Genomic DNA, 15,927 nt, shown 5'->3' with positions numbered 1-15,927 from the left:
CAGCACTTACCCAAGTTAGTTCCGGATGCTGCGATTTTAGCATCCGGAGGTTTGCTTTTATGAAAAGGTTGTATTCATTTGGTGGATGTTTCGGCTTCTCTGCCAAACACGCCTGAATCCCTTTCTTCTGCACAATGCAGAGCATTTCGTCCAGGGTCCGATGCTTATCAATTTTGTGTAGCAACAATTTTGTCGCCACCTCCGCTTCTTCGGCCGTGTGGTAGCCGACAGCGACGCAAGACCAATTTATTTTCTTAAGCCGGACGTCGGCTTTTTTGTCGTCATATATTTTTTACGTAGCTCTTTTTGCAGGTGGCGTAAGGATGTCTGCCAAACAACATCATGTACAGAACTACTCCCGATGTCCATGTAGGGAGTAATGGTGCGGTTTGCTTTATTTTGTGATAAATGTTGGGTTTCTGCTGCTGGGTTATGGAAGCTAAAAGTAAACAAAACAAAACAAATTTTTTAATCAATTAAAAACAAGTAACCTTTCGGTCGATTCTTTAAACTTACGAATATTGTTTCATCTGTTCATTGTAGTCTACTTTCGCCCAGGTTGCGAGCTGTTTGTAGACTGCTTTGCTCTCTGCGGAAAGCAGCTTGTACTTTTTGCCCGCTTTCCGAAGCAGCTCGGCCTGAAAACGAGAAGAGAATTGAAAAAAATGTTGCAACCATAATCCTTTAGCGACCACATGCACCGCAGCACTTACCCAAGTTAGTTCCGGATGCTACGATTTTAGCATCCGGAGGTTTGCTTTTATGAAAAGGTTGTTTTCATTTGGTGGATGTTTCGGCTTCTCTGGCAAACACGCCTGAATCCCTTTCTTCTGCACAATGCAGAGCATTTCGTCCAGGGTCCGATGCTTATCAATTTTGTGTAGCAACAATTTTGTCGCCACCTCCGCTTCTTCGGCCGTGTGGTAGCCGACAGCGACGCAAGACCAATTTATTTTCTTAAGCCGGACGTCGGCTTTTTTGTCGTCATATATTTTTTACGTAGCTCTTTTTGCAGGTGGCGTAAGGATGTCTGCCAAACAACATCATGTACAGAACTACTCCCGATGTCCATGTAGGGAGTAATGGTGCGGTTTGCTTTCTTTTGTGATAAATGTTGGGTTTCTGCTGCTGGGTTATGGAAGCTAAAAGTAAACAAAACAAAACAAATTTTTTAATCAATTAAAAACAAGTAACCTTTCGGTCGATTCTTTAAACTTACGAATATTGTTTCATCTGTTCATTGTAGTCTACTTTCGCCCAGGTTGCGAGCTGTTTGTAGACTGCTTTGCTCTCTGCGGAAAGCAGCTTGTACTTTTTGCCCGCTTTCCGAAGCAGCTCGGCCTGAAAACGAGAAGAGAATTGAAAAAAATGTTGCAACCATAATCCTTTAGCGACCACATGCACCGCAGCACTTACCCAAGTTAGTTCCGGATGCTGCGATTTTAGCATCCGGAGGTTTGCTTTTATGAAAAGGTTGTATTCATTTGGTGGATGTTTCGGCTTCTCTGCCAAACACGCCTGAATCTCTTTCTTCTGCACAATGCAGAGCATTTCGTCCAGGGTCCGATGCTTATCAATTTTGTGTAGCAACAATTTTGTCGCCACCTCCGCTTCTTCGGCCGTGTGGTAGCCGACAGCGACGCAAGACCAATTTATTTTCTTAAGCCGGACGTCGGCTTTTTTGTCGTCATATATTTTTTACGTAGCTCTTTTTGCAGGTGGCGTAAGGATGTCTGCCAAACAACATCATGTACAGAACTACTCCCGATGTCCATGTAGGGAGTAATGGTGCGGTTTGCTTTCTTTTGTGATAAATGTTGGGTTTCTGCTGCTGGGTTATGGAAGCTAAAAGTAAACAAAACAAAACAAATTTTTCAATCAATTAAAAACAAGTAACCTTTCGGTCGATTCTTTAAACTTACGAATATTGTTTCATCTGTTCATTATAGTCTACTTTCGCCCAGGTTGCGAGCTGTTTGTAGACTGCTTTGCTCTCTGCGGAAAGCAGCTTGTACTTTTTGCCCGCTTTCCGAAGCAGCTCGGCCTGAAAACGAGAAGAGAATTGAAAAAAATGTTGCAACCATAATCCTTTAGCGACCACATGCACCGCAGCACTTACCCAAGTTAGTTCCGGATGCTACGATTTTAGCATCCGGAGGTTTGCTTTTATGAAAAGGTTGTATTCATTTGGTGGATGTTTCGGCTTCTCTGCCAAACACGCCTGAATCTCTTTCTTCTGCACAATGCAGAGCATTTCGTCCAGGGTCCGATGCTTATCAATTTTGTGTAGCAACAATTTTGTCGCCACCTCCGCTTCTTCGGCCGTGTGGTAGCCGACAGCGACGCAAGACCAATTTATTTTCTTAAGCCGGACGTCGGCTTTTTTGTCGTCATATATTTTTTACGTAGCTCTTTTTGCAGGTGGCGTAAGGATGTCTGCCAAACAACATCATGTACAGAACTACTCCCGATGTCCATGTAGGGAGTAATGGTGCGGTTTGCTTTCTTTTGTGATAAATGTTGGGTTTCTGCTGCTGGGTTATGGAAGCTAAAAGTAAACAAAACAAAACAAATTTTTTAATCAATTAAAAACAAGTAACCTTTCGGTCGATTCTTTAAACTTACGAATAATGTTTCATCTGTTCATTGTAGTCTACTTTCGCCCAGGTTGCGAGCTGTTTGTAGACTGCTTTGCTCGCTGCGGAAAGCAGCTTGTAATTTTTGCCCGCTTTCCGAAGCAGCTCGGCCTGAAAACGAGAAGAGAATTGAAAAAAATGTTGCAACCATAATCCTTTAGCGACCACATGCACCGCAGCACTTACCCAAGTTAGCTCCGGATGCTACGATTTTAGCATCCGGAGGTTTGCTTTTATGAAAAGGTTGTATTCATTTGGTGGATGTTTCGGCTTCTCTGCCAAACACGCCTGAATCCCTTTCTTCTGCACAATGCAGAGCATTTCGTCCAGGGTCCGATGCTTATCAATTTTGTGTAGCAACAATTTTGTCGCCACCTCCGCTTCTTCGGCCGTGTGGTTGCCGACAGCGACGCAAGACCAATTTATTTTCTTAAGCCGGACGTCGGCTTTTTTGTCGTCATATATTTTTTACGTAGCTCTTTTTGCAGGTGGCGTAAGGATGTCTGCCAAACAACATCATGCAGAGAACTACTCCCGATGTCCATAAGTCGCACGATTGCGGAGCGTACGGTCTACAAATGACGAGTTCCGGGCTGGCGAATGCGAAACTCCCACAGAAGGTTTCCGACAGCCGCAGCTCATCCTCATCATCTACCTTCGACAAGCAGCAAGTAAATCCAAAATCTATCAACTTTACGGTATCGTTCGCATCCAACACGATGTTCTCAGGCTTTATATCAACTGAAAACCGGCTCAACGGGGACAATATCGGTGATGTCTCCCCTAACACATGATTTTGCTGAAAAAGCATCGGATTTTCTCGTTCTCGATGGTATGTTGTTGGGCTCCGCATAACGTTTCCAAAACTGTTTTGTTTTGCGAGATTGGTTTGATGTAGCCTGAGCATAGCTTGGTTTTGTGTTTTTTACGGTACTGAAAACCTTCTCAACGGGGCCAACATCGGTGGTGTCTGCCCTCATCTATGATTTTTTGAAATAAGCATCTACGTATCTCGCTAAGTGATGTATCATGTTGGGCTCCGCATAACGTTTCCAAAACTGTTTTGTTTTGCGAGATTGGTTTGATGCAGCCTGAGCTACGCTTGATTTTGCGTTCCATATTATGCTTTGCTGGGTTTATGAGATGCAGTTTATCATGCACGAAGTGTGGGTGAAACGTGGATTCAAACTACAAAATAAGTAAGGAGTGCCAGCGAAATTGAAATTAAAGAGTGCGAGCAGCAAAAATGGGGAAAATGTAGCCAAAACTCAAATAACTTGAACATGAGTGTTATGGTTTTAATAGTTTTTTATTTGCATGCATTTATTATAATTGAATGAGCTATATCTACATTTGCATGCATTAATTTATTATATTGCATGCATTACTTAAAACTGAACAAGGTTTTCCATTTTTATAGTTAAAAGAATTATTCATGACGACGACGAATTATCCGGTTTTCTTCTTTTAGGACGGCTAGTGCGTTGATCAATATGGCCAAAAAGGGATGCATCGTCCAGCGCCGTCGACTCCGCAATCGGCAAGTCGTCGAAATCATCGGTGCTGCATCTGGCCTGGTCTTCGTCCGCTGCTTCCGTTTTCGGTAGCACAGCCAGCATGTACCGATCCAGCTCCTCCCTCTCCGCTTGCATCTGTAAAGATAAAAATTTGTCAATATAGGCCAGTTGATCAATGATGTACTTCAGCTGAGCGTCCTTATGTTTCTGTTCTATTGCTGTCTTGCGGGCTGTAGGTAGTCGGTGGAATTTGTTTCGTGCAATCCGGCGACACTTTGCTGCGTTGAATGGTGGTTTATGCTGGCCGGACTTCATGACAAAGAAGTCGCTCGTGACGAGTGGCACGATGTGAGGCTTTCCATTTGCCTTGTCAATGGTTTTCTCCTCCTTGCTAAGCCGGTGGTGTTCCGCCCGCGATGCTTCAATAATGTATGGAAGTTTTGCGGCAGGGTCAGCGTACTTCCACAGTTGTTTCCGGTCGGCGCAAGACATATTTGAATGAATATCTTGTTTGGAGTAAATGATGTAGGGAGTAATGGTGCGGTTTGCTTTCTTTTGTGATAAATGTTGGGTTTCTGCTGCTGGGTTATGGAAGCTAAAAGTAAACAAAACAAAACAAATTTTTTAATCAATTAAAAACAAGTAACCTTTCGGTCGATTCTTTAAACTTACGAATATTGTTTCATCTGTTCATTGTAGTCTACTTTCGCCCAGGTTGCGAGCTGTTTGTAGACTGCTTTGCTCTCTGCGGAAAGCAGCTTGTACTTTTTGCCCGCTTTCCGAAGCAGCTCGGCCTGAAAACGAGAAGAGAATTGAAAAAAATGTTGCAACCATAATCCTTTAGCGACCACATGCACCGCAGCACTTACCCAAGTTAGTTCCGGATGCTGCGATTTTAGCATCCGGAGGTTTGCTTTTATGAAAAGGTTGTATTCATTTGGTGGATGTTTCGGCTTCTCTGCCAAACACGCCTGAATCCCTTTCTTCTGCACAATGCAGAGCATTTCGTCCAGGGTCCGATGCTTATCAATTTTGTGTAGCAACAATTTTGTTGCCACCTCCGCTTCTTCGGCCGTGTGGTTGCCGACAGCGACGCAAGACCAATTTATTTTCTTAAGCCGGACGTCGGCTTTTTTGTCGTCATATATTTTTTACGTAGCTCTTTTTGCAGGTGGCGTAAGGATGTCTGCCAAACAACATCATGTAGAGAACTACTCCCGATGTCCATAAGTCGCACGATTGCGGAGCGTACGGTCTACAAATGACGAACTCCGGGCTGGCGAATGCGAAACTCCCACAGAAGGTTTCCGACAGCCGCAGCTCATCCTCATCATCTACCTTCGACAAGCAGCAAGTAAATCCAAAATCTATCAACTTTACGGTATCGTTCGCATCCAACACGATGTTCTCAGGCTTTATATCAACTGAAAACCGGCTCAACGGGGACAATATCGGTGATGTCTCCCCTAACACATGATTTTGCTGAAAAAGCATCGGATTTTCTCGCTCTCGATGGTATGTTTTTATTATTATTATTATTTTATTTAAAATTGTTTGCCATGTAGGCTGTACAAAGTCCGTTACTTAAGCTTAACAGAGAGAACATGAGAACAGGGTGAGGAAATGAGGAAATGAGTTCAACTAAGAGATAGAGGAAATATGATAAGGAATTAGGAAACGGTGGACAAGAGACGAGAACGAAAACTAACGGAGGATATGTTGTGGTCAAACAGGTGACCAACGGCGTTGAAGTCAGACAGCGCCCGCAGCCAAGGGTCGTTCTGAGCAAACAGAGACCGGCTAGTTGGGATATGGAGTGGAGGGCGGACACGCAGCCTATGGGCTGCGAATCTCCGACGCCATGCGGCTGATGAGTCCCAGCAACTTGTTAGCGCGTTCGATGACTGAGTCCAGGTGTGTCCTGAAAGTCAGGCGATCGTCCAGCCAAACCCCAAGGTCCCTGACAACAGTCACGCGAGGCAGTGGCAAGCCGCTGAGACGGTAGTGGTGCAACAGTTTGTCGGAAGAACGACCAAACGAGATTACACAACACTTATCCACGCAAAGAACGAGACCATTCGCCGCACACCCGGCCGAGAAAGCATCCGCAAAGTTTTGCAGGACGAGAGGATCGTTCGACGAGGACACAGGAAGGTAAAACTTGACATCATCGGCGTACATCAGACAACCCTCCGGGGGGAGGATGCGAACGCAGTCCGAGATGAAAAGCGAGAAGAGAAGGGGACTCAGGACGCTCCCCTGAGGTACACCGGATTGGCCGATGAGCGGATCGGAGAGGGACCCCTCAACCCTGACCCTGTATGTCCGATCCGTAAGGAAGGACTGGAGCCAGTGCAGAAACGCCCCTCCGAAACCCATCCGCTCGAGTTTGGCCAAGAGTAGCTGGTGAGGTAAGCAGTCAAAGGCTGCCTTAAAGTCAGTGTAGACAACATCGACCTGCCCACCAGCCACTATATTCGGGTACAGAGTGAGTAGTAAGGACATTAAGTTGGTTACGGTGGGGCGTTTGGACATGAACCCATACTGAGAGGATGGGATAATGGTGTATACAAGAGGAGATATGGCAGAGTGGATGATAGATTCGAGGACTTTTGAGACTGCACAAAGGAGGGAAATGCCTCGATAGTTGGAAGTGGATGTGAGACTTCCCTTCTTATGTACCGGGACCAGCCAAGCAGACGCCCACAAGGCGGGGAAGCTCCCATCCCTGAGCGATCGAGCGAACAACCGAGCAAGGACAGGGGCGAACGACTCCTTGGCCTGGATCAGCACAGAGGAAGGAATGCCATCGGGACCAGGGGAGTAGGAGCATTTCAGCTGGTTGAGTGCAGCGGTCACAGATGATACGTCAATGGCTACGGAATTGATGCTGACTACATCGCGCGGGACATTCTCAGTTTCGCGCGGTAGATGATTCGGGCGATGACTTCTTCATTGGCTGCAGCGGTTGAAAGGCATACTGCTCAGCACCACGCCAGAATGCCGAGATAGCCATCCGGCACAGCACTGCACCAAAATTCCCGGAAAGGTGATCCGGGAGCTGACTTCGAGATCACTATCCGCAAACGCAGCTGTTATTCCTTAATTCCACCTAGTATAGCTTTATTCCACATAAATAACTGCTCCGATCACGACAAGAGCACTAAATCACACATCCAACATTGAAAGTCCATGCACAATCGCCAATGTTTTTGACGAATATGGCTGGATGGGATACTTGGATAGGTTGTGTTTTCTTATTTTTTACCGTTTACAGTAGGTTTTCGTTTCAAATATTCACCACAATTGGTTTTTCACTACTTATATATGACCCAAAACAAAAAAAAAACTAGCAACAAAACGATTTTCCAATAACATTCTTAACGCAATCTTAAGGATTCCCCCACAAGGCTACGTTAAGTCTATATGGTTTTAATACGCATTGTCATTGATTGGTTTTACGAGAAGGTTTTAAGGACTTTACAGCGTATTCACAGACTCTTCAAGACTACTAAGATTTTAGACTTAATGATCGGTTTTGTAGCTATGCTCAAAAGGCTTTAAGGATGTTAAAATTATTAAAACTATTTTGCCTGCTGAGAAATCTCTATAAAATCAATTGGACTTTGTTTTATTTATTTATTTATTTATTTCGTTTAGTGTTTGTCTGGCATAGGCAGCCCTGACAACTTAAAAGTATCTTAAAAATAATTCACAATTTTCACTTGATACAACATAGAGACACATTAGACTTACGACCTAAAAGCGCACGCAGACACATCGGATCTGTGAAGTCAGCGGTTTGTCGCTGAATGAAGCATTCTGTTTGCCTTTTCGAGAATGACTTCATAATGCTCACGAAATGTCAAACGGGAGTCAAGAGAAGTTCCAAGGTCGATAATTACTGTGCAACGAGCCACCGTGTGTCCAATCAGAGTATATGTGTGCTGTATTGGATGTTTAATGCGATGATACGTGATAACCCGACATTTACATTCAATTAAACTCATGAGGTTATTGGAGCACCATACGGTGAACTCGTCGAGAAAGAGTTGGAGCCCTTCGCAATCACGCGTCGAGTTGATGGCACTATAGATTTTTGTATCATCTGCATACATCAGGTGAGGTACGTTACTGAGGACGGATGACAGATCGTTAATAAATAAGATGAACAGTAATGGACCTAGATTACTTCCCTGCGGCACGCCTGACGTACTAGTGAACGGAGAGGAAAGTACATTTTCTATCTTGACTCTATAGAGCCTGCCAGTTATATAGGATTCATTCCATGCGACCATGCCGGGATCAAATCCAATTTCTCGCAGCTTCGCTAGTAGCATAGGGTGACTTAATTTATCGAAGGCCGCGCTAAAGTCGGTGTAGATCGCATCCAGTTGTTTCTTATCTTTCATCGAAATTAAGCATTCCTCAACAAACTGTACCAGATTGGTGGTTACTGACCTTCGTGGCATAAACCCATGCTGAGAGAGTGATATAATATTGTTGCATCGATACATTACGGAGTTGTGGACAATTTTTTCAAGAATTTTTGCACAGGTGCATAGCGAAGTAATACCTCTATAGTTATCAACCTCCGTTTTGATGCCCTTTTTGAAGACAGGAGTCATGAACGAAGATTTCCACGCAGTCGGAAATACATGCAACTGGAGTGACAGCCGGAATATACTCAACAGAGGTCCAGCAAGTACTTTGGAACATTTCTTAATGACTATGGAAGGGATACCGTCCGGTCCTGGTATGAATGAGCTCTTGATATCTGCGATGGCCGCTATAATTAACTCTGTCGTTAGATTTATGTCATTGATATGAAAGCTCGTAACGTCATTTTGTACATATAGCTGGGATGAGTAAATCGCATCGCTGAGCCAGCTTTCAGTGATTGCAATCGCATTGTAGTCGCAGGCACTCGTTGCAACGAAGAAACCGTTTAATTTTGTCCGTAGGCCGCCGGTGTTTTGATAATAGATCGAAAACTGAGTTCGCAGTGTATCAGGAGGAATACATGTGTGTATGTTCTTTGGAAGAAGTGCCTGATGTTGGGCCATGGTTTAATTGGTTAGTTCCGGCAGCGGCTGTGTAACGTTGTTGTTTACGGGAATGTTTTGATCGTTTCGCGGGGATATCATCGTCGGGTATACAACTTCCGTAAACTCCCTGAAGAGAAGGATACGGGTGTAGCGGGCCGGGTTTCAGAGGGAGTCGTCGTTTATTCTCTGTGCTCAACTGACTGATTTGGCGGTGCGCTCTAAGGTCCATCGAGACCTTGGATCACACCGCCCAACTTAAGGCTAGTTCGGTTGGGCTCACTCCCTCCCGTGCCCAACCGTCTTACTCTAACAGGCCACAGGGCAATGCGCGCGTGGAACTCGACACCGATCAACGGTGATCGATGGGCTGCGCTGTTGCTATTGCCCGGTTCCCCGCGTACACTGACCCGTGGCCGAAATGCGAGCGATGCAAGATTGCATCGCTTCACGGGGCCAAGTCCCAGGTGAGAGCGCAAGTGTCAGCGAGCTTTTCGGAACCCAGACCTTGAACGAAAGCAAGCGACGAGTCATGGGGTCCGTATCCTTACTTAGGAGGCAACGCGCTATCACGTCGTCGGTCCCAAGGTGACGTTTCACCATGTCAACCACTTGGTGGACCTTGACCTGCGGTGCAATCCGTGACAAATATAGTGTTGCTTTGGGGACGGGCTCCTGTATGGGCACCAGGCCAACCGATTCGATGGACGGTGATTTTGTGCCAATTTGACTATTTGGTGGTCGTGCAATATTCCGGGCGGTAATGTAGTTTTCCTTATTGGTGATGCGCGTCAAATGAGGGGCATCACGGTTAACATCATCACGAGTTACATCGGCAAACAGACGTCTAGATAGAGAACCTTGCCGGTGTCGACGATCACTAACGGGTGTCCTAGAGGCTGTGTTGTTGAGTGCCGCAAAACCAGCGCGCAGCTCCTTTGTCAATGGGTCGACGATTATGCTTTTCATTGAGTCAACGGCGATGGCGAGGGCGGCTTGAAACCCAACTTGGAGTCCCGTTTCTTTAAGTTTCATGCTCCTTGGGTTCGAGATCACTGCATTGCAGCTGTTGCAGCCGACTCTAAGTGGAAACGGGACTCGAACACGGGTTTACCAAGAGCGAAGCCGTAGTCTTGCCGAGGAACCATAGCACAAGTTAGAAATAGCGAGGAAATATCGCTACTTGAATGGCAAACGTAGATTTTGAAGAAAAATTTTATTTCGTACCATAAAAGATTTTCCCAATCTGGATTCGAACACCAAACCTCTGATGAAAGGCTCGAGCACCACTACCAGTACACCAGTTGTACGAGTGGATAGCATAGGGAAAATATAGGTATATATGGCTATGTGAATAAATTGAACTATCAAGCTTTTAATTTAATAATGGTTATGATAATTTGAAATTTATGTATCAAAATATGATCGGATTTGAAAAAGTACATTAAATATCTAAAAAAAATTATGGAAAAAAAAATTCGCAACCGTCAACAAAAAAGTTTTTCTCAGCCTAGATTCGAACTCCGATCCTCCGGAACAGCACCCACGCACTTAGCCCCCTAGACTATTGATGAAAGAAAATTTCCGCGTGATATCACAGCTACTAATATGTATGTAGGCAAACTGAATGTGGCATACAAAATGAACCAAGGATAAAAACTTCAGTCACATTTTTCCTCCCCGAGCTTCGCTGGAGCTTCGAGCTAGTTGTTTATATTTAGCGATCTCCCGTAGAATATGCTCCGGAACGGAAGAAAAGCCGTGATGAAAAGTGGCCTCGCAGTAGCAACAAGTGACAAGGGGCCGACGTCCATCGCGCACGAAAAACAAACGGAGGCCATTCCCAAATGCGCGGGAGCATAGTAAAATTGTTCAGGAAAAAACTATTGACCAGTAGCGTAAATTGTAGGCACTTCACAAGTTTTAGTTTTCCACGGAGGTTATATTGCCGTGATTAACCAATAAATAGACGAAAGGACAGTTTAACACCGTGAAAATACGAAAAAAAAGCCTTTACGGAGAGCCGCTACGCGTAGGTTAACAACCAACTGTCAACTTTGTACACCCATGTTAAAACATGGATAAACTTGTTAAAGTCTATTAGGTCTTGGAAATGTTACTTGGGATCTCATTCAGCTGTGGACCTGTCCAGCATGAACATCCCCATCACTGAAGAAATCGTTGCTAAGGATATACGTCGTATTAAATTTTCATATGTTCCCGGACTGGATGGAATCCCTTCATCAGTGATTATTAACTGTGCGAGCGCCATCACTGCTCCTGTGTCGTCGCTCTTCAACCTGTCGCTTAGCTGAAGTCAGTTTCCCAGCGCATGGAAATATTCGTGGATGACACCCATTTTCAAAAAGGGTAACATTGGTCAGGTCGAAAACTACCGTGGTGAAACGTACCGAGTAGCCAAGCAGAATGGCTTCCTACCGATTTCCTTAAACTTTAACTGTTGAAAACGAAGAGGACTTCAAACGGCGGAGCAACGGACTGACGACGTGAGGACCTGTAGATAAAAGTCGACAAATTTCGGATTCTACTGTTCCCTGGCACTTCCAGGTCAAAACTGCTTTTTTTAATTTATTTAAGAGATTTTGCGCCTTTAAGGTAAAAACTGCGAGCTTTTATTATAATGCTCTGGTTCCTTATATACTATTTGGCTAACCCCGCTGTGCCGATACCCTTCTTCCATCTCCCGTTTATCAACCCTCCAGGCTTCGCCCAAACCTAACTGATGTGCACAACCGTCCACCGCAGCACTTCCCACGTTTCGAAAGGAAACCAGCTACCGCAGCGTTTCCATCATTTTGTTTGCATTGATCGCCGATCAGAACATGTCGCGACAGGAATTATCTTGTCCAGTTGTTTCCCTAGGCTAAGCGACGTACTCATTAAAATATATTTCTTTAATGTGTTGTGTGTTTCGCGGACTACGTTTTATTTATTGAACTGGTGTTTTAACGTGGACCGTGATTGTGAATAAAGAAAAAAAATCGTTCGTCTAGCCGAAAACGCCGAAGGATGGAGACTTACGACATGAATCCCTCGGAAGCCTTCGAAGAAGCCGAGCTGCGCCGATTATCGCAAAATCGCGCAAATGTTCCTGGCCCAACGATCCAGCCAGGCGTCCCACGGCAGCCAACATACGGATTGCAGGACTTTCCGGGGACAGGGACGCCACGAGGAAGCGTCGGTTCAACGACCGACATTTGGTCAGCCGCCATCGCAGTCATCAGCGGCGCTATCGCAGTCATCAGCGCCGCCATCGCATTCGTTTGTACCGCCATCGCTGCACTCCAGCGCATCACCAGAAAGCGCAGCGATGCTACAAATGCTGAGCGTGCTCCAGTAACAAATGGCCCAACAGCAGCAGCTAATCAACGAGTTTTTCAAGCAGGGAACGCTCAATCAGAGTACCGCGCCTTCCGTCGTCCAACCAGAGCAAATCATTGACTATCTTTCTCATACCATTTCAGAGTTCCGGTATGAGAAAGAAATTGGAATCACTTTCAAGAACTGGTACTCGCGCTACACCGATCTCTTTCAGAAGGACGCTGCAAGGATCGACGACCCTGCCAAAGTTCGGTTGCTATTAAGAAAGCACGCACGACCGGTACCTTTCGTTCATAATGCCCAGTCGTCCGTCAGATTTCTCATTGGAGGACACCGTGGTAAAGCTGACGGCGCTTTTCGACACAGAGGAATCACTGCTCAGCCGAAGATTCAAATGCTTGCAACTAACTAAAAAACCAACCGAGGATCACCTCAGCTACGCATGCCGCATCAACAAAGCGTGCGTAGTGTTTGAGCTCGGCAAGCTTAACGAAGACGATTTCAAAACACTACTATTCGTCTGTGGCCTGAAGGACGAAGCCGATTCTGATTTACGGCCACGCCTTTTGGCCCGCACCGAGGATCGAGTGTGCACAACTCTGCAGCAAGTGTCCACAGAATGCCACCGGCTTGCAAACCTGAAAAAGGACAGCGCCATGATAGAGGCCCCCGCATCGGAGCGCGTGTTAGCAGTCAACACTAGAGGGGATCGCCAAAGACGACAACATTCTACCGACACAGCTGTTCCTAACAATCCTTGTTGGCTGTGCGGAGGCCGTCATTGGATGCGAGAATGTGCTTATCGTACACACCGATGCGAAACGTGTTCGAGTATTGGGCATAAAGAGGGCCATTGCGAAACAGCAGCTTGATGCAGATCAAAAAACCGTTTCACCCGGCGCAGGAGAACGCAAATACTATCTTTAAACGTCCACAATGTTCAACAACGGCGCAAATGTGTGCCAGTTTTGATAAACCGCTCGCCAGTCCGATTGCAGCTTGACACCGCATCGGATATCACCGTGATCGATCGGAAAACCTGGCAGCGTATCGGCGATCCTGAACTAGCATCTTCTTCGATAATAGCTCACACAGCATCGGGTGCTAACCTGGCACTGGACGGGAGTTTTATGGGTAATGTTAGCGCGGCCGACCAAACCAAGCAGGTTCAGATTTTTGTTACTCCAGCACGCCTGCTTCTTCTAGGGCTTGATCTAATCGACGCATTTTCGTTGTGGTCAACTCCCATTGTTCAATTCTGCTTCCAGCTGAAGAAATCGAACGACGCGCAGCAATCATGGCAAGAGAGGTTCCCCCAAGTATTCCAAGGTACTGGTTTATGTACAAAAGCGAGTGTCTCGTTTACACTCAAGGATAATTATCATCCGGTATTCCGGCCCAAGCGTCCAGTAGCTTACGCGGTACGAGAAGCAGTTGACCGGGAACTAGACCGGTTGGAAACGCTAGGTGTCATCACACCAGTAAAAGCGTCTGATTGAGCTGCGCCAGTTGTCATAGTAAAAAGGCCAATGGCTCTTTGCGCTTATGTGGAGACTATTCCACTGGACTAAACGATGCTCTAGAACCAAATGAATACCCGCTACCGCCACCGGATGATAAATTTGCAAAACTGGCTAACTCCACAGTCTTTAGCAAAATCGACTTGTCCGACGAGTTCCTCCAAGTTGAAATCGAGCCTCAGTTCCTTCCGTTGCTGACCATAAACACGCATCGCGGTCTCTATCATTACAACCGCCTCCCTCCAGGTATAAAGATAGCTCCAGCAGCATTTCAAATGGTTATGGATAAAATGCTAGCCGGGCATGACAACGTGTCAGGTTATCTCGACGATATTATTGTGGGTGGATCTACGGAAGCAGAGCACGACGAGTTACTCGCAAACGTGCTTGCCAGGATTCAAGAGTATGGGTTCACCATTCGGGTCGATAAATGTGCATTTAAAATGCAACAGATAACATACCTTATCGATTGCCGCGGACTGCATCCAGATTCAACAAACATCGCGGTGATAAAGAATCTTCCGGAGCCGACGGACGTTACCGGTGTGCGGTCGTTCTTAGGGGCGATTAATTTTTATGGCCGATTTATTCCCAACATACGTAATCTGCGATACCCCCTGGGCACGCTTCTGAAGGAAAACACTCCATTCCAGTGGACTTCTCCTTGCATCGGACTTACAACTCGCCCACTATGATCCGCATCTCAAAATAGTGGTTTCGGCAGATGCATCGTCAATCAGTCTCGGGGCAACCATCAGCCATGTATACCCCAACGGTTTCAGAAGAGTTATCCAACATGCCTCACGTGCCCTCACTAAAACAGAGCAACGATACAGCCAAATTGACAGGGAAGGCTTGGCCATTATATTTGCTGTTAAAAAGTTTCACAAAATGATTTTTGGTTGGCACTTCACCCTGCAGACGGATCATCGCCTGCTTCTACACATCTTCGGTTCAAAGAAAGGCATACCGACATTCACGGCAAACCGTATTCAGCGTTTCGCGCTCACCTTGCTAGCATACGACTTTGACATCGAGTATGTTCGCACCGAAGATTTCGGAAATGCCAATTTGCTATCGCGTGTGATAAGTATACACACCAAGCCTGATGAAGATCAAATAATTGCCAGCTTAGAAGCGGACGTCAAATCATTAGTAGTGAGTGCGTTGCAGACACTACCGGTTAGTTTCGCGGACCTAGCAAGAGAAACAAAGCGAGATCCATTATTACGATCCATTATTATTATTATCTGGCGTCTTCACGCCAGAAGGGAGGCGCTATCAATCGTGGACGAGTGCATTCTTTTCGGAGAGAGGGTGGTGATCCCTCAAACGCTGCAGCAGCGATGCCTCTGTTCTATGTACACCTACAGCATAAATGACAGCAACTTTCATGCAAGAGAAACTTTCAGTCGTCTTCATTTCAGTGGACTGAAAGTTTCCGAACGCATCACGCGTTTACACGACTCACAACAAATTAACGCTAACTGTCAACTGTCAAAGTTGGAGGGATAAACAAACAACTCTGTAGTCTTGAGCAGGTGATCAAACTGTACAGTAGTGCAATAACGTTTGAAGAATAAAGTGGTGTAAAATGGATAATTCTATTCAATTAGAGTTAGCGATCATGCGAGTGAACCTAAATAGGTTAAGAATTCTAATTGAGGAGCAGCGTCGTACAACACGTCACCGTTTCCGGCGAATGTGGATGCGAAAACTGTTTTTAAACAGAAATTTAAATCTCCTGTTTGACATACAGGAAGAAGTGGAAACAACTAGGAATTTTTTGAGAATGTGTGGTGAAGATTTCGAATATCTATTAGCAGCAGTAACACCGTATATTAAAAAGCAAGATACCAACATGAGA

At 45.5% G+C, this 15,927-nt stretch overlaps 1 protein-coding gene across 1 annotated transcript; it reads right to left on the bottom strand.

The window, feature by feature from the left end:
- Nucleotides 1-512: 512 nt before the first annotated feature.
- On the bottom strand, nt 513-1,551 carry LOC131291489 (nucleolar transcription factor 1-like). The gene is made up of 3 exons (XM_058320707.1): nt 1,417-1,551; nt 1,252-1,341; nt 513-638 (listed from the first exon to the last, which is right to left on the bottom strand). The coding sequence occupies exons 1-3, from the start codon at nt 1,549-1,551 to the stop codon at nt 513-515; spliced, it is 351 nt and encodes a 116-aa protein (XP_058176690.1).
- Nucleotides 1,552-15,927: the final 14,376 nt, after the last annotated feature.

The sequence above is a fragment of the Anopheles ziemanni genome (genome assembly GCF_943734765.1).
Source record: "Anopheles ziemanni chromosome X unlocalized genomic scaffold, idAnoZiCoDA_A2_x.2 X_unloc_1, whole genome shotgun sequence".
Lineage (NCBI taxonomy): Eukaryota > Metazoa > Arthropoda > Insecta > Diptera > Culicidae > Anopheles > Anopheles ziemanni.
Note: the sequence above shows the minus strand (reverse complement) of the source record. Positions and strands in the feature narration are given on the sequence as shown.

What these genes read in the sequence shown, in the direction of transcription:
- LOC131291489 (XM_058320707.1), bottom strand. Translation starts at nt 1,551, where the DNA reads ATGCTCTGCATTGTGCAGAAGAAAGAGATTCAGGCGTGTTTGGCAGAG. An exon ending in AGCATCCGGAACTAACTTGG is followed by an intron (nt 1,342 to 1,416) that starts GTAAGTGCTGCG and finishes TCTCGTTTTCAG; the next exon opens with GCCGAGCTGCTTCGGAAAGC. An exon ending in AGCTCGCAACCTGGGCGAAA is followed by an intron (nt 639 to 1,251) that starts GTAGACTACAAT and finishes TCTCGTTTTCAG; the next exon opens with GCCGAGCTGCTTCGGAAAGC.